Source organism: Callospermophilus lateralis, chromosome 3 (genome assembly GCF_048772815.1).
Source record: "Callospermophilus lateralis isolate mCalLat2 chromosome 3, mCalLat2.hap1, whole genome shotgun sequence".
Lineage (NCBI taxonomy): Eukaryota > Metazoa > Chordata > Mammalia > Rodentia > Sciuridae > Callospermophilus > Callospermophilus lateralis.
The window spans coordinates 146680907-146699686 of NC_135307.1; the positions used below are offsets into that span (position 1 = coordinate 146680907).

General features: G+C 43.0%; 1 protein-coding gene and 1 pseudogene across 1 annotated transcript in view; one reads left to right on the top strand and one right to left on the bottom strand.

The window, feature by feature from the left end:
* Nucleotides 1–4773, bottom strand: part of Chsy1 (chondroitin sulfate synthase 1) — a 73586-nt gene extending 68813 nt beyond the window's left edge. The window contains exon 1 of the mRNA XM_076848855.2: nucleotides 4439–4773. Within this exon, the coding sequence (XP_076704970.2) occupies nucleotides 4439–4773 (335 nt within the window). The remainder of the gene's footprint in view (nucleotides 1–4438) is intronic.
* A 516-nt stretch (nucleotides 4774–5289) lies between these two features.
* Nucleotides 5290–18451, top strand: LOC143641537 (mitotic-spindle organizing protein 1 pseudogene; annotated as a pseudogene).
* The last annotated feature ends 329 nt before the right edge of the window (nucleotides 18452–18780 follow it).

Genomic DNA, 18780 nt, shown 5'->3' on the forward strand with positions numbered 1-18780 from the left:
GGTGAACTTAGCTCAAAAAGTAAGGAAATGAACTCTGAGATATAAAAAAGAGGAGCAGTTCATTAGGGTTGGTAAAAGGAACAGTCTGCCTTCTTTCAAAGTACTGGGAAGAGGTCATTAACTGATTCAATAGTACCTTGAAATAAGAGTCCTGTATCCACAGCTGGTGTTTCTCACCATTTTTTCCCCACAGTCCCCTACAGACAGACACTAATCTTTATAGGTACCCTTTATCACTCTTGGGCAAAGAAGGGAACCAACCAAGTCTTTCTTCTGAGAAAGAAATAAGCAAACTGTTGCCCATCAGGCCCAGGAGAAGCAAGAACCAAGACAAATAAGAAGTGTTGGATTAGCTCAGTGTTCTGAGATTTAAATGAACTAAACAACTAAATGTGTATGCTATTTTTTGTAATCAAAACTTTGACAAAAAATAAAATAAAAATATGTACACAACTGCCCCAGCAAGAACATGTAAGTGTAGCCAAGAAATGTCTGAAACAGATGACAAACAAAGGGGACTTTGTCTACCGGATATTAAAATATTATTCAACCTCAAATAATTTTAATGGGTGGTACTGGCATAAGAATAGACAAAAAATATCAATAAAACAAAAGAGGAAGTCCAAAAACATACCCAAGAATTTTGAATATGATGAAGATGGTATTTCAAATTGGTTGGGAAATGAGAGCTTACTCAACACATGGTGCTCAGACAATATACTATGTGAAAGGAAAAAAATGAAGTGGAGATGACTTCTATCCTTTCTAGCATTAGAAAAAAAATGTTACCTTTTCAAATCTCCCTAGGGTAATAGTTTTCAGAACTTAAGGAAGGAGTTATAAAATCAGGGAAAGACAGACTGAATTGCATAAACAGTTAACCTCTGTTTATCAAAGAACATATTAAGAAATTTTTTAAAATGGAGAAAATTTGGATTGCAGTTAGTAACTCAAGACATGCGGAACAAGGCATTTCCACAACATGCTGATAATCAGCACAATAAATTATTTTAGGGGAATCATAGTATTTTAAAGTGAAATTACCTAGAATACAAATAACTTTGTAGATGAGTCAAAATAAATTATTTGCTGTTTATTTGCAGAATCCCAACTACTCACCCTTTTCCCTGCTTAAATGCTTGAGTGGCTTTTTCATTCACTTAGAATAAAATTCGGAAAGACTGGACACTGTAAGCCCATTTCCCTTTCTTTTACCGGCCATGTTTGGGTTCCTTTCCAAACTATTTCCTGCCTTGGATCTTAACAGTTCTTCCCTTTGCCTCACATGCTCATCAATGATATTCAGACAACCTGTTCCTCATTATCAGACCAAACGGCCTAAGTGCACTTTTTCTAAAGCCTTCCCCAACTACCTAATATAGACAGGGCACCTCCTAGCCCTGTCCTTACTCTGTTCTATTTTCTCCACAGTGCCCACCACTAGCTGAAACCCTCTTTTTAGTGTCTGTCCCTCCCCCTGGAACAAGCATCTGTACTGCTATGTCCCCAACCTCAGCGAGTCTAGATCCACAGGGGCCATGCATGTATTTGCTTTACAAAGGGATGAATTCAAAGTGTAACTGAACATTTTGATGAACCAAGAATACTCCTATGAACTCAAATGCTATGTCTCTAGTCATAGTCTATAGAAGTCAGATCTGGCTGGTCTCTGATCTACTGCACTTCGAGTTTTATTTTGCCTCCTGTTTAAATTCTATATTTTGTCTGCTGCTACCTATCACTGCCCTGCCATCTCTTGGTGGTACCTACCCTTACTACAAGCATTTGGCAGGTCTAGAAAATAAAGTATGTAAGGACGAGGTTGTTTTATCATTAAGATGCAGTAACGTTAGTGCAGACAGGCATATCTTCTTGAATATCTCAAGACATTTTTAGATCTTCTATGGATTTCAAACAGTCCTTGGAAAGAAGAGGTTGATAGTTACTAGTTTCTAAACCTAAATTTTAACACTTTCAGTATCTTACAACCCACTACCCTCTTACTAAAAGTGTTAGCATCTCCTTCATCCATAAGTTAAACAACAGGTTTAAAAAAAAAAAAAAAGTGAAAATTTTTTCCTGAGATTAAGAATAAATTTGCTTTCCAGAAGAAATATAAAACTGAGCACACCCACTTGCAACTATGATTTCACCTTGTATTAGAAGACTCGAGATTCAAGTCTACTTAACATACAAATCTGTACATGGAATTTCCAATTTGAGAGTTCAGTGTGGACTTTTGGCCTACAAAGCACAGCAAAACTGTAATCATAAGTTACACCCTATAAACTCCATCCCAATTCAGGCCTTCCCTGAAAGTTCCTTAAGGTTAAAATTGTCTTGTGCCATCTCCTGAAGCCAATCTAAACACAGGGTAGACAGGAGGGGCAGACACTCTAACTGGTAAGGTAGGCCCACCCTTAGACTCCAAGTATGCCGAGTTTTCCAAATTAGAGACATAAAAGCTATGCAAGAAAGTTGAAGGAATGACTGCAAACCTCTGGTAGGGGTCTTCATTTCTCAGAAAAGCAGAGGTGTCTCAAAGAAGGAAGAACCCAGGCCAGAGGGCAAACTGTGTTTTTACTTTCCCCAACTGCCTATAAGAAAATAAACAAAATCTTTGTGTGTGTGTGTGTGTGTGTGTGTGTGTGTGTGTTTTTTAAATAAAAAGGAGGAGGAGATGTAGACAAGAAACCAAAAGTCAGAATGTCAAGCATGGACTTTGGGAAACTATCATGGAGGGCAAACTAGTAATTCTGGATTGCATTACATTTTAAGTATGCTGGTATTTGTTGGGGGCATCTGACAAATTACTATGGTAATTGTCCCTAGAACTGTGATTTCACGTGGCCAGCCATCAAACTGTAGTCGTGTGGACTCACCAATTTCTGATGTGGATGTTTCTCTTTACCCAAGTAAATCATGGTACACCTAGGAGAGAACCTGATCTGACAGCTCCCAAACTGATGTATTAGTCTATAGTTATAACACCTAAATTCTTTTTACTTGTTCTATTTAGATATACATGACAACAGACTATATTTTTTGATGTATTACACATATATGGAGTATAACATTCTCATTGGGATTCCATTTTTGTGGTACAATATGTAAATTTGAAGTTTTTCAACTGCTCAGAACTATTCTTGGCAGAATGTGGAGTCTGGACTTCAACAAGATAATGGAAACATGTAGGAATGGGGATTAAGTCATTCAAAGGGCAGTCAAGCTCTTTGACCTTGTTTCTCAATACTTCCTCCTTTAAAAGGAAGGAAAGATCTGTATATGCTAGTCCCATTACAATATCTAATGCTTGAAAACATAAAAGAGCAGTACTGGATTTAAAAGCTGAAGTTACAAAGGCATTTAAAACAGAAAAAAGAAAGAAAGAAAAAGAAAAATCAACATAACAAAACCCCCAGCAACTATTACAGCCTTGCTCAGTACTGACTGATCTAAAAGTTCATTCCCAAAACATTCGAGCTCTAAAATCATTCCTGACACTGGCTTGTTTTTGTGGCCTGATGAATTCCAGTGTTTTCTATATTTCACACATAAAGTTTCCACCAAATCCCTTTACTAAGTGTACATCCCTCTCCTACTTTAAATTCACTCCACTACAAATCTGATTCTAACCATGCCGGCCATTCCAAAATCATCTCCTTTCTAAAGACTGCTTTGGCTAATCCCTTTGTTAATCCTTAACATGACTACAGCCACTTTTATGACTCATTTAGCCAACTAGGCTTCAGTTACTGGATAACATGCATGTACCATAATTGATGAGCTAAAGAACGCGGGAATGCTGCCTTCCAAGGAATTTACCATGGGAAATGATTTTTTTCTCCAAGGCTCTTTTTCTCTCTGCTTTTCAGACCGGTGTGGTCAAGTGCACAGTGGGCACCCCCTTTCGTTCACCGGAGTGCCTTCAACTGTGAAATCTAGAAGTATGCTATGGAAAATCTCTAGCCAGATTAACTTATATGAGCTCTAGCTGTGCAAGAGCAAATGTGCTCATTTTAGAGAATCAAATTATAACCTCACTTGCCACCACTACCACAGGTACTGGGCTATGAATTTTCCTACAACCTACAACCTCAAGAGACAGACGCATTTAATCAGGCCCATTTAACAAAGGAGGAGGCTTGGACACGGAAAGCTGAAGTGCCTTGCAAAAGGTTAGGACGAGGCACACCCACAGAGTCATCCTAGTCCATCCAACCCCAAAGCAGAGCTCCTGAGCCTTGTGCTCGCTATCCCGCCGCCCGTGATATCAGCTGCCAATGTCGGTCATCTCCTGAGAAGAACACCTGGATCCCCCAAGAAGTCTGGGAGCTTCGAGTCTGATAACTAGACAAGGGCAGGAGCCACTGAACAGGTAATGTGGCGCACCGGGATGCAGAATGCAGGAGGCTGTATCCAGAAAGGAAGGGCTCACCTGTAGGCAGCCACAGCGCGGGTCTGCAGGTATTTCTGGGCAGTCATAACTCCCACGAAGAGAAAGTTCCTGTCGCGCGGGCCACCATCCGGGGCCGAGCCGTGCAGCCACAGCTGCGCCCCCCGCGCATTGCCGCGCACTCCGCCGGCCTGGGACGCTGCTGCCGCCGCCGCCGCCGCCTGCCCGGGCCGGCAGCCCTCGAGGCTGGTGCGGCGCCGCGGACCCGCTCGCTTCAGCTCCGAAGCACGGGGCAGGACAAGCCGCGAGGCCAGCACGAAGCCCAGCACGAGCCCGAGCAGCACGCTGAGCCAGGCGCGCCGGCCGCGCGCGGCCATTCCCGCGCCACTCCGCCCGCAGGGCCGCTGCCGCCGCCGAGGCTCCCCGCGCCCTCAGCCCGCCGCCCCCGCCTGCGGAGGCCAGCCCGTCCTAGCGCCGCGAGGCCCGGCCCGGGCAGCGCCGCGGCCGCCGCGGGCCCGCCGCGCCCATCGCGGCCCCCGAGCCGCCCGCAGGCCCCGCGCCGGCGCTTTGTTCCGCACGCCCGCCCCCACCTCCGCGGCCTGCGCCTTTAAGAGGGGACCATGCCCAGAGCGCGCCGGCGGCGGCTCGGGAGCTAGGCGGCGGCGGTTCCTCCCGCTCGCGCGTGGAGGCGCGGGGCCAGCGCGACGGCAATAGCAGTGGTAGCCGGGCCAGAGCCCCTGTCCCGCCCAGCTCGCGTCCCCCGGCTGGCTCTGCTCGGATTGTGCTGCGCCCGCCCCCGTCCTCTTCGTGGCCGACGCCGCCGCCGCAGCTGCACATCCTCCGGCTTAGCTCGCCATTGCAACAGAAGCCCCTCACGTCACGCACAGCGCGTTATGAAGCGGCTCCGGCGGCTGCGAACCGTGGCCCCTCTCGGGATCCGTCCGCGCCGAGCGATTGGCGCAAAAGTGAATGGGGGGCGGTTCACGTGGCCAAAGTTTGATCAAAAAAAAAAAAATTAAAAAAGCCCACGTGCCCCGCCCGCCGGTGCGGTTTGCGGCCGGGCGGAGGGGGCGTGGGGCCGCGTCTGCCCTAGAGCTGCAGGCCTATTCAAACGCCGGCTCCCGCAGCCCGTTATCCGCGCCGGCGGCCACGCCCCCGCCGGCCCGCAGGCTGACTGCGCCGGGTGGGAGAACTCGCCTCCGTGGGCGGCACCGCGGGCAGTCCCTCTGCGCACCTGGGCGTCGCTAATGGACATCTCCCGGGCGAGTTTTGCAGAAGGGGCTTCTTGGCCCCAAACTACACGAACCGCACGTTCCTCCCTCCTACTCTGTCCTCGGATAAACCCCACTGCCGCGCCCTGCCCGTCAGCCCGGCTGACCTCCCCGCTCCTTTGCCTGCGTCGCCCCATCCACACTGTATCTTTGTTCCCGCCGTCCTGTGGGCAGGAACCGGCACGTATAGAATCAACAGCTGGGGAGCCGTTTGGGACGTGCAGGCTTGGAGAGTTAACCAAGAATTCAGTTACCTTGAGAGAAAGAAGGGAGGGAGGGAGGAAGGAGCCACACTTAATGCGCAGGCTCTTCATACAGTACTAGCATTTAGTAGATGTTGAAGAAACGGCAGAAGATGTTAATACTCTGGGCAACAAACCACTACTTTTATTTGTAGTCTATGTGGGCAGATAGCTGATTAGTATCGTTCATCTGAGTCTTTGTCAATATTTTAATAGTTAATCTACAAAAAGGGTCCTGGATTTCTGAAGACAGGTTTTGGGTACCTGCTCCTCTAAGCTAGATTTTAAATTTTATACATTTCCTTTATGAAACCTCAGTTAAAGCTACAGAAACTGAGAACGTGACAATTCAACAAATGTTTGCAAGTATCAGTCCTGTTACTTAGTCGCCAACATATTATCGGGGTTTTATAATGAAATTCTCTAAGAGCAAAGTATTTTTTAAATACCTTTATTTTGTTTTTATGTGGCGCTGAGGATCAAACCCAGTGCCTCATACATGCTAGGCAAGCATTCTATCTCTAAGCCACAACCCCAGCCCCAAGAGCAAAGTATTTCTTGGGCCTGAGGGGCTCTCATTTAATTAAGTGAACCCAGCAATTTGAGACAGAAACTAAGCATATTTGGGGATAATCATTGAGTCTCTCTTCATTACTAATAAGACCAAATAACTGAGATATTGACATAGTTTAAAATACCAAGCTGTGAGAAATGCAGACACTTTCTTTTTAACCGAATGGTGGTCGCTCTTGTTTCTTCTTTGGAGTACTACTACTTTCTTAGACTTCTGTGATTTATGTCAAAAATAGTTAATTACTCACTTCCCCACACTCCCTCCTGAGAAGTGATCCACATCCAAAAATAAAATACAATTATGCAGTGAATACAGGATTCTAGCAATGGTCTTGAGAAAAATACAGAACATACAACCATGAATTACAGGCTCAAAAACCATCGAAAGAGGTTTCCAGTAAGACCATAGACCACAAATGCTGGGGAGTCACCAGAGCCCCCCAAATTCAGCAACAGCCCCATAATTCAAAATGATTTATGTAAGACATAAATATGGCAAGTTGTGCAGGCCTGTAGACATTCAATTTCATGACATAGTCAATGATTTCATAACCTGCTTTGGACATGTCTTTATTTCCTCTCCTAAATTAAAATCCAATAAAAAGTACAGAAACATGTGAAGGGAATAATATTTTGTCTTCCACAACTTCCCAATTCCTAGAAATCTCTGGATTCCTAGGTGCACATTCGGCCTCACCTACAGGTTGAATAGTGGAGGCCCTGGAAGCTCCTCACTCACAAGTCTCCTCACATTCATTTATTTTTAAAGATAGGGAGAAGACTGGTTAAGATTTTGTAGGTGTTTCACCACAGTACATTAAGAAAAGTGTAATGATGTTTGTTGGGTTCTTGATTAACAGCACTGGGAACCATTTTTGTTATTTTGGGGGTCATTGACCGCAAAATAGGAGTGGTGTTGACCATAATCAGATACAGGCCCACATGCAAGGGAAACCTGAACTGTGAGCATATTCCATGAAAACTCCTAATGGCACCTGAGAGGCGGCTGGTGCTGGATGGGGGAATCAGGAGCCTGGGAAGGGCTCTGACTTCTAAACAGAGTCCCATTTAACCAAGCTCAAAGAGTTTCAGGGTCTGACAGTCTCCTTTTCTTTAAATGGATCTTTCCAACAGATCCAGTTAAAGTCTCCTAGTAGTGAGTCTAGACTGATATTGAGAAATTCATTTTAAAAGGTTGGATCATCTACTTCCTTTCTGTTTGCATGTCTGTGATTCTCTGACACATAATTAAAATTCACCTCTACCTACATGACTGAACATTTTCTCACAAATTGCAACTTTGTTCCCACATGAAATACATTTTCCCCTCTGCTGCTAATACATTGAATGCCTGTTGCAGGTATAACATTTCGTGTAATTTGCAGCAATTTCTTGGAAACTCTTGGTAAATACCTCAATTGTTTATTGGCAGCAAGCCTTGAACAACTGACAGAGTTCCCTGTAAGGGCTTCTTGAAAAACACGGTGTCTGGACTTGAGCCTCAAAAGAGGGTCCCTGGAAAAAAATGGTAATCATTTAAAAAAAAAAAAAAAACTTTTAGAACTGCCTCTTTTAAGAAACAGTGAATTCTGAGAGTTGTAATAATCCATCCTTTCAGAAGGTTCTCTTCACTGCCTGCAAAGATTATCTGTAATGACCACTTTACTAATATTACCACTTAACCTCTATTAACCCAATAAAATTTTGCTTCATTATTAACATTGCTATTAAATTGTCGGGCAAGATCCTCATTACCTTTTTAATTTTTTCAATTTTTCCTTCTAGTTGCAGCATTTCCAGTCAGAGACAGGAAAGGGCAAGTGATTATGGGTTTTACTCTGGCTTCTCTCTCTAGAACATTCTTCAGTGTTTCATGCTTCCTTGTTCTGCCTATCATCTTTGTGCATCATCAGTTGTGTTTCTCACACAAGCATGTGTGCATGTGCACATGTATATTAGAACAGAGCCGGAAAGAAAAAATTGAGCATGGTTCTGCACACTGGCCGGGTGAGATGTAATCTTACTAACTAGAAACGGCTGCCGCCAGCTCAGGCACTCTTGGGAAACAGCCTAAACGTTCTTTGGGAGATAACCTCCTTGCCGTGGCCAAGGACAGTTTGCTTCTAGCCTAAGACTTAATCCTTATGTCACAAAGAAGTTTGACTTTCCCATCTGTTGCCAAGAAATGCCATGAGTCTTTACAGCAGGGTCAGAATTTCTGCAGCTGGAGGGTTTGCACAAAGACATAGCTTTCATCCACAGGAAGGACACCCCCCTCCTTCGCACCTGAACCCTGGTGCTGGTCAGCTGGCCAGCATGGCCACCTGAAGGCTAACCACAGTTGGGGTCAGGTCTTGTAGAGACATTCCAGATGTGTAGCTCAAACCCTCTTTGTTTTACTCAAAGCTTAATGAAGCATCAAATCACTTTGAATTCAAGCTGCAGAAGAAGGTTTAAGCTACTAATTGAGACAGCAGTAATTCAAATACACAAACACCTAAAGTAAAATGCAAGGATAAAAGAACATTTCATCATAGCACCCATTAAATCACCCCCTAGTGCTTCCCTGATCCTTTGCACACCCTGTTATTCCGATATCATGCCAGCACTAGGGTCATAAATACTCTTATCACTCATCTGATGGTTGATAAGGGCTGTTGCCAGCCTGGCAATGAAGGGCTCTCTAGGAATTCTCACTAAGAAAGGTATGATGAAGCATTCTGTCATGCAGTCTGTACAACTTGTTTGGAGGGCATTTTATCATCATTAGCAATTTCAAGTGCATTAAATTTAGAGCCCACTTCTGAGAATTTATCCTCCAGCCATACCAGTACAAAATGACACTTGTACAAGGTTGTTCTCTGTGACTGTGTGTGGAATGAATAAATAAACTATGGACTAGCCTTTGGAAAATGAAATGCAGGTGTTTCTCTATTTATGACAAAGATACGTCCCAATAATCCCATCATTGGTTGAAAATATTATAGGTGGAAAATGCATTGAATACACCTAACCTACAGGACTTCACAGCTTAACAACGTGGCACACTGTGCAATGTCACTTGTTTCCCCTCCTAATGGTATGGCTGGCTGGAAACAGCAGCTCCCAGCATCCGGAGAGAGGACTGCACCAAAAATCACTTGCATGGGAAAAAGATCAAATTCCAAATTCAAACTAGAGTTCCCATTGAAAACACATCACTTTTGCCCTATCATAAAATCAAAAATCTTTAGTAAACCATTGTAAACTGGGGCAGTCTGTGTTCTGCAGCTGTGAAACAAAGTGAGCAGGCTCTCTCTATAGCAAGATGGTGAAAAATAAAGGGGAAGAAGAAGAATGCTTTCATCTGGGCATGGTGGCACACCCCTGTAATCCCATCAACTCAGGAGGCTCAGGCAGGAGGATCACAAGTTTGACGCCTGCCTCAGCAACTTAGTGAGGCCCTAAGCAATTTAGTGAAACCCTGTCTCAAAAAATAAAAAGGGCTGGGATGTGGCTCAGTGTAAATCCCCATACTGAAAAACAAAAACCAATAAGAATGTTGCTAGTGTTTTTATAACAAAATACTAGATGGACGCCTAACAAAGGGAGGATCTATAAGGAGCCAGGGGGAATGGGGTACGGGAGTGTTTGAAGGAAAGATGTGAATGAGATCTTCCAATGAGTATTTTTAAACATCAGTTTTGCTTTTTTTTTTTTTTTAATATGTGCTTGTATTACTTAAGCCAACAAAGACAAAATGATACCAATTTTTCCACACAACAGATTTCCAAAATATTAACAGTTTAGATCATTAAGATCACAGATTCTATCTGACAGCTGTTTTGTGTTACAGAAGTGGACACTAGGACAGAAGAAATGAAGTCAGTGAGCCACATGGTGAGTGCTGCCACCAGCCACAGCCAAGGAGCCCAGAATGCATCAGAGCCTAAGCAAGTATCTCCATAATACTTTATTTCAAGTTTTGTCTCTCACCCCTCAGTAGCTAATTAAAAATGAAGTTTCAGAGAACTAATTTAAAGTTTTGTTTCATAGTTTTCTTAATATGTCATTGTTAGGATTCTTCAAGCATGGAGCCCCCTTGAATAGTAAGAGCCCTCTTGAATAATCAAAATGCCTATATGGGTTGAGCATCCCTAATTCAAATATCCAAAATCCAAAATGTTACAAAATCTGAAACTTTTTGAGGGCTGAAATAGGGCTACAAATTAAAAGTTCCATAACACTGAGCTTTGTTTTATGTACAACATTATTTAAAATATTGTATAGAAACATAAATGAATTTAGCCCCATCTCCAAAATATTACTATATATTAAAAAACAAACAAACAAACAAATACACAAACACTTAGGTCCCAAACACCACTTTGGATAAATGTACTTAGAATCTATTTCTCTATTTATTTAATACTTGCTCCTCCTTGTATTTTATTCTCGGGCCTTCCATAATCCTAAGGATTTATGGTAGTCTTTTTTTTTTTTTCCTTGTCTTTTTTCCTGGTGCTAAGGATCAAACCCAGGTCCTTGTGCACACTAGGAAAGTGTTCTACCCACCTTCCCCATCTGCGTCTTATTATTTTCCCCCTTTTAACCCTTAAACATTTTTTTTTTTTTTTTAATCTTTCAAAATTTGTTAGGATAGTACGTTGAAAAAGGGTTGGGTCAGGACAGTGCTAGAACTTTGTGACAATGGCGCCCTCTCGTGGTATATATCTGTTCTTGTTAAGTGAGGATTTCTTTAATAATCTTGGACTCAAAAGAGATCAGACACTTTATTTTATGGTTAAGAATAGCCTATTTCTAATTATCGCTTTCTCCAGTGCTTTCCAATGTTATATACTGGTTTTCAGTTTGTGTTTATCTGGCGATAAACACAAAGTTGAGCTAAAAAACTTTACTGACTTGGGCAATTGGCACACACCTGTAATCCCAGCAACTCAGGAGGCTGAAGTAGGAGGATGGTAAGTTTAGAGGCCAGCTTCAGCAACTTAGCAAGTCTCTAAGCAACTTAGTGAGACTTTGCCTCAAAAAAAACCCTGTGTACTGGAATCTACTCTTTGCATCATGAAACTGAATGATGTTGGAAAAGTAGGGCTGACTTCTGCAGGTTTAACAAGCACCCCAAGTGATCCTGATGCCCAGATTGGTATGATAGCCATGGATCTCTTCTTTCATGTGACAGATGGGCCAGTGATCTCCCAACACCTGAAAAATATCAGCCCATCTAAGCTTATTGTACATGGCTGTGGATGCTTCTTGAGAAGTTTGGTCTTCCTGCACTAGTCTGGGACCACAAGATGCAACTTTCATACAGGAAAGGCTGTCTGCAGGTCATTGCTGCATATTTTTTAATACATGGATTGAACCACTCCACCACTGAGCTATACTCCCAGTCTTTATTAAATTTTATTTTGAGACAGGGTCTCACTAAGTGCCCAGGCTGGCCTTGAAATTGCAATTCCTGCTTCAGCCTCCTAAATAACTGGGATTACAGGCATATCCCACCATGCCCAGCCTCACTACAAAAATTTTGAGTTTCCAAATAAGCATTACATGGCTGTGAAAAATTGGGAGGTTTAGCCAAGCAACAGTGGCGCATGCTTTTAATCCCAGAGACTTGGGAGTTTGAGGCAGAAGAATCGCAAGTTCAATGCCAGCATCAGAAATTTAGGGACACCGTGTCCCAAAATAAAAATAAAAAGAACTAGGGGTAGAGATCAGTGGTAGAGTACCCCTAGATTCAATACTCAGTACCACCCCAAAAAAACTGGGAGTTTTGTTGATATGTTCTACTGATGTTGTATGCCCTGCCAACATCAAACAGTATCACAATTCAAAAACATCACACAGTATCACAACATCAAACAGTATCACAATTCAAACAGTATCACAATTCAGAATGCCTTCCCCAAGCCCAGAAAATCCTGATATTCATGGGATCTGAGCAGGCATAGGGTGAGGAGGGGGTGGATTTAAAGGTCAGTGAGGTTGTTCACATCATTGGACTTTCATCAGCCTCAACACTAGTGCAAAGATGATAAGCCCATCTTTGTCCCCTACAAGGGGGGGGGGGGGCTTTCATTTGGTTCTGGAACATTCCCCAAAGGCCCATGTGTTCAAAGTTTTGTTTTCAGCCAGTGGTACTATTGTGAGGTGGTGAATCTTTACGAGATGGGACATAGTGGGAGGAAGTTGGATTATTGGGTGTATGTCCTCAAAAGAAATTTGGAGATCCTAGTGTCTCTTCTTCCTCTCTTTTCTTCCCAGTTGTCACTCACTCCTACCATGATATATTGTGCTGCCACAGGCTCAAAGCAGTGGGGCCAAGTGAATGAAACTTTCAAAACTTTGAGATAAAATATACCTTTCCTCTTTAAAAGTTGATTTTAACTCAGGTATTTTGTCACAGTTATTGAAAGCTGCCTAACACAGAAAGGCTATTGACCCTTTTTAAAATTTTTTTTTTTTTTAGTTATGGGTGGACACAATGTCTTTATTTTACTTCACGTGGTGCTAAGAATCGAACCCAGTGCCTCACGCATGCTAGGCGTGCACTCTACCTCTGAGCCATAACCCCAACCCAAGGCTATTGACTTTTTTGAGATTTCATTTTTAAAAATTTCTCCTGAAAAATGATACTTTTAAGCTGTTAGCATCCATGTATTGTCTCAGTGGTATAAGCTCTCTGTGGGGTCTTGGAGTCTCTGTGAGCTTTGCTCCCTTGATATCATAAGCTGTCAAAGAAGTGAAGCAGGGATGGGTTGGCCTGGAATATGTCCCTCATACGTGTCCTGGGGAGCTCCCGTGGCCAAGCCCACGCAATACAACTTTCCACCTTGCTTCTAGAGTCTGCCCTGTGGCAGGGAAGCAGATGGTCTTATTACTATCAAATATTTAAATTTTAAATTTCTTTTTTGGTGCTGGGGATTTAACCCAGGAAAGCTTTACCCCTGAGCCATATCCTCAGTCCTTCATTTTTTTAATTTCAAGGTAGGATCTCATTAAGTAGCTGAGGCTGGCTTCAAACTTGCCATCCTCCTGCCTCAGCCTTCAGCAAAAGCCCTCATTACGGTCCCTAGGAAAGACCTCAGACCCCAACGCCTGAACACTCTGGGCACTCTGAAAATGTATCCCACCTGGTAAATGGGAAGGAAACCTCCAAAGAACACACTTCTATCATCACAACTGGAAATGGCCTAAGGCACAACTGGCCCTGGTATTCAGCTGCCACCGCTAGAGTGGCTTAACACCATTTCAGCAAGGTTGGGATTAACAGGAGGAATTCTACTCAACCAGTATCATTTGTTTCTTCTCTACATTTTCTGTATTTCATGACATTTTCTGATTGATTAGAAATGGTTTTGAAATGAAGCTTCATGCCATTTAACTGTAAATCAGAAAAAAACACCGAAGCCATTGAAAAACACATTTAACCTGGCATGGGGCAAATGTCTGTGATCCTAGTGCCTCAGGAGGCTGAGGCAGGAGGATGGCAAGTTTGAAGCCAGCCTCAGCTACTTAATGAGACCCTACCTCAAAATTTTAAAAATGAAAGGACTGGGGATATGGCTCAGTGGTAAAACTCTCCTGGGTTCAATCCCCAGCACCAAAAAAGAAATTTAAATTTTAAATATTTGATAGTAATAAGACCATCTGCTTCCCTGCCACAGGGCAGACTCTAGAAGCAAGGTGGAAAGTTGTATTGCGTGGGCTTGGCCACGGGAGCTCCCCAGGACACGTATGTGGGACATATTCCAGGCCAACCCATCCCTGCTTCCCTTCTTTGTCAGCTTATGATATCAAGGGAGCAAAGCTCACAGAGACTCCAAGACCCCACACAGAGCTCTGACCCTTCCCCAGAGCCACCCATCACATCTGGGCCCAGTTATTTGAACAGAAATAATTTTTAAAAACAATATTATTGAGGTACAACTGATATCAACTGTATATGTTTAAAATGTAAAATTTAGGTTTTGACATATATATGCATGTACGTATATATATGTCATATAGATAGATAGGTATCACCACAACTAAAATCATGACCGTTTCCATGGTCATTCCCCCAAAAGTTTTCTTGCACCCCTTTATGCTTCTTCCATCTCTGCCCATACCTCTGTTCTCAGGAAACCATTGATCTGTGCTCCATCATTATTGGTCACGTGCATGTTCAAGAGTTTTGTATAAATGAAATCATATAGTATATACTCTTTTGGGGGGCTCTGGTTTCTTTCACATAGAAGAAAATACCTTGAAACAACATTTTATTGCTAAACAGCCTTCCAGTCTAATAAAGTACCACAGTTTATCCATGCACTCATTTATGGACATTTGCACTGATTTCATTTGGGGCTATTAAATGTACAGCTGCTGTGAACATTCATGTCATTTGCTAGGCTTCATATGAACACATGCTTTCATTTCCCTTAGGTAAATATTTACCAGTAGAATGGCTAAGTGGTACAGTAGGTGTCATTTCACTATTTTTAAGAACTGTCAAATTGCTCTCAATCTTCTTTCTTCCTTTTCTCTCCACTCCCACCCCCATCCCTATTCAAACCCAGGGCCTTGAACATGTTAGGCAAGTGCTCTACCATTGAACTATATCACTCACTGCCCTGTTTTCCATTCTTAACAGGAATGTAAGAGTTCCAATTCATCCACATCCACGCCAAGTGTTCACACCAACACTTGGAATCATAAATATTCTTAATTTTAGTCTTTCTAAGAAGTATGTAGTGTTATCTCACTATAGTGATATGATTAGTGACGTGGGCTTGAGAACCATACCTTCACAATGGGATTGGGGACTGGCTTACTCAGCTATTGGAGCAAGCTATGGGATACTAGTGGCTGACAGTGGCATCAGGGGCATTCAGGATATCCCTGTTGGCCTAGGGAAGTAGGCAATAGGAGATCAAAGGACAGTGAATTAGGCACAGTGGCAACAAGGGAATCACAAAGACCCATGATGTCAGATGGCTGCTTCTGATGACCCTCAAGTGTATACACAGAGAAAAGGACAAATTGAAGGCAGATTTTGTCCAATGTAGAACACAAGGGGAAGATCAGAAAGCCCTGATGGACCATCATCCTCTGCAGCAGTTGGAGAAAAAGGTTGGAAGCCAAAATTAGGCCTGAGTAAGAGTTGCAGAGAACTTTGAACCTTTAAATCCATTTGTCTCAGCCTCTCACCGCCCAACTCCTACAGAAACATCTTTCAATTAATGCACCTAAGGTAGCTCCCTACCACCTGATGCTGACCACCCTCAGGCCTCATCTCACAGCTCCTCACAGCCTCCAGGATACAGAAGGAGTTTGATCCCAACATCTCTGGTTGAAAAGCTTGTTGTGGGAGGCCATAGCTAGACACTAAAAGTGTGGCAGGACCCCATCTACCCACACTGGTGGGAAATGGGGAAGAATTATGGAGGGGGACTCCACAGGTGTCAGGAGGTAAAGTAAAACAATGATAAAGTTTGCTGGAGCCAAATTTATGGAAACAATTCAGGTTTACTGTGTTGATAGGAGCACCTAGGATGCTTACATCCTAATGATGTTTACATCTGCTAAGTCAAGGTGGCCTCAGGTCAACACCCAAATGACTGGCCTGAACAGACTGTGGATAAGTCCCTGCAGCTCATATAAGTTAGTCTTCTGGTGAAAGAGGGGGTGAAAATGGGCTTGGAGTGCCAAACTTGAACTGTCCAGCATGACCTGTCACCCTGTCCTCAAGTCAGGCTTTGCTCTGATCAGTTACCACCAATGCAGTTCAAGAATGTTGGTGCCCCCTTTACCAGCATCTTTTCAAGACTTTGCTGAAAGAATGCCCTCCAGGCAATCTTCCATTATTAGGATGTGTCTGAGCATGTTACATGTAATAGATGCATGCCACTTTTATTCTTCCTGAGCCTTTGGACTGTATCTATATTGTTAACAAGATATAAGAGAAATTTCTATAGGACAACTACATTTCCTGTAGGTCACTGTATTAGTTTCCTATGGCTTCTGGACAGAAGTGATAGGCATTTGGGAGCTCTTAATTATGTTTTTATGGAGGGGGGTGAATAGGGATTTAACCCAGGAGCTCTCCCCCACCAAGCTACACCCAACCCTTTTTGTTTTGGGGGGAACAGGGTCTCACTAAGTTTCCCCAGGTGGGTCTCAAACTTGCAATCCTACTGAGTTGCTGAGATTACAGCCTAGCCCAGAGCTCTTAACTTTTAAATGATAGACGAATCCCCCATCCATCTTAATCATGGAGCAGCATTAATAAATTGTTGGGCAAAGAACACATAAATCTTCAATGGAAACTTTTAGGTAGATGGTATTGTGTCTTTGGCCAAATGATTTGAGAGAGACTTGAAGAATCATGACTCAGGGACTCTTTGCTGCCCCTCTCTCTCTCCATCCTACCATCTCTGCTGGTTCCTCCTCATCAAACAGCATTACTAAGTCTTTCTTCTAAGGAGCAAGGTCAGGCTGGGCACCGTGGCGCATGCCTGTACTCCCAGCAGCTCAGGAGGCTGAGGCAGGAGGATTGCAAGTTCAAAGCCAACAATTCAGGGAGACCTTGTCTCTAAATAAAATATAAAAAAGGGTTGGGGATGTGGCTCAGTGGTTGAGTGCTCCAGGGTTCTATCCCTGGTACAAAAAAAAAAAAAAAAAAAAGCAAGGCCACATCAAAATAAGCCTTGGTTCCCTCTGGATGAGCGGTCTCTTAATGTCTGTTCCTTGCCCTGCCAAGTGCACTGAAGATGCATTCCTGGGTCCATAAATTTCAGACTTTAGGGATGTTTGGTTCATCTTACTTGATAGCACTGGACATATTGTATACACGCCTCTCCTTGTGACATTCCCACCTCTTCTATAGCATTACCTACTGGATTTTACTCAAATGACTGACCACACCTTTCTTCTCTGTGGTATCCAGTCTTGAAAATATTTTCTGTATTCTCTCCCATCTTTTTGTCCATTTGTTGTTAAATCTATCCTGCTAACTGTTCCTAAGGTCACTTGTGATGGTAAGTGTGATGGGCTTGAATCTCAACTGAAGTTATCCTAATATATATATATATATATATATATATATATATATATATATATTTTTTTTTTTTTTTTTTTTTTTTTTTTTAATTACCCAGAGCACTCTTCAAAAACAGTATTCATCTGGCTTTGGGCCTCCTAGATTGTGTGCTTTTCCCTTTTCTGACCATTCCTCAGTCTTGCTTTTTTCTGACCTTCCTAATCTCTACCACTGGTGTGCTTCAGAGCTCAGTCTTTAGACCTATTGTGTTTTTCTACCTATGCTCAATCTCATGGGGGGGGGGGCTGAAGGGACACCCCCACCCCAGCCCTTTCAGCTCCAATATTTGACATCTTCAGGAAGCCCACAGACCACGTTGGGATAACTGCTGTGTGCTGCTCAGCTTCCACTCTCCCTCTGGGGTAGAATCATCACACTTCCTTGTAATCACATCTTTCCCCCAATCCAGAAATTTTGCTGGCCTGCAGATGCATCTTGGATACCTAGAATGAGCTGATATCTGTGAGTGCCCTACCTTATGGAGGCAAGAAGGTAACTACCCCTCTAATGCCACTTGATATAAGTGGTGATGTGGACTCAAGTACACAAATGCCTTTTCTAGAGATTACACAGGTAGCTCCGCCATGGCAGCGGCGCTGGGTCGTCGGCGGCGGCGAATCTGAATGCGGTGAGGGAGACCATGGATGTTCTGCTTGAGATTTCAAGAATTTTGAATACTGGCTTAGATATGGAAACACTGTCTATTTGTGTACGGCTTTGTGAACAAGGAATTAACCCAGAAGCTTTATCATCTGTTATTAAGGAACTCCACAAGGCTACTGAAGCACTAAAGGCTGCTGAAAATATGACAAGCTTACTTTCTGGAGAGATCCTGATGAGATATGTCAAATTCCTCAAGAGGATTTGAAGATTGCATTTTAGTCAAGAATGTACAGTGAAATTACTACATGCAGCAGTGTAGAAAACTTTTCCTTTTAAAATGAACTATAAAACCATAGCTTTATAAATCAGTGGAACGTGGCTTACAGAGAGTACGAACTATCAAATGTGTTTGCATCACATCTTTTTTTTTTAATGGCCCTAATGTTTTGCATTGCTATGCTTATATTTATGTATTCCTTATAGTTCTGATAGCTTTAATTTTCTAAGCAGTCTGTCTATCAGATGTGCACATCTGCTGTGCCTGGTGGAAGTATAGTGGAATCCATCAGTATTGACGTGACGTAGTTATGACTTGTTGACATTTCCATT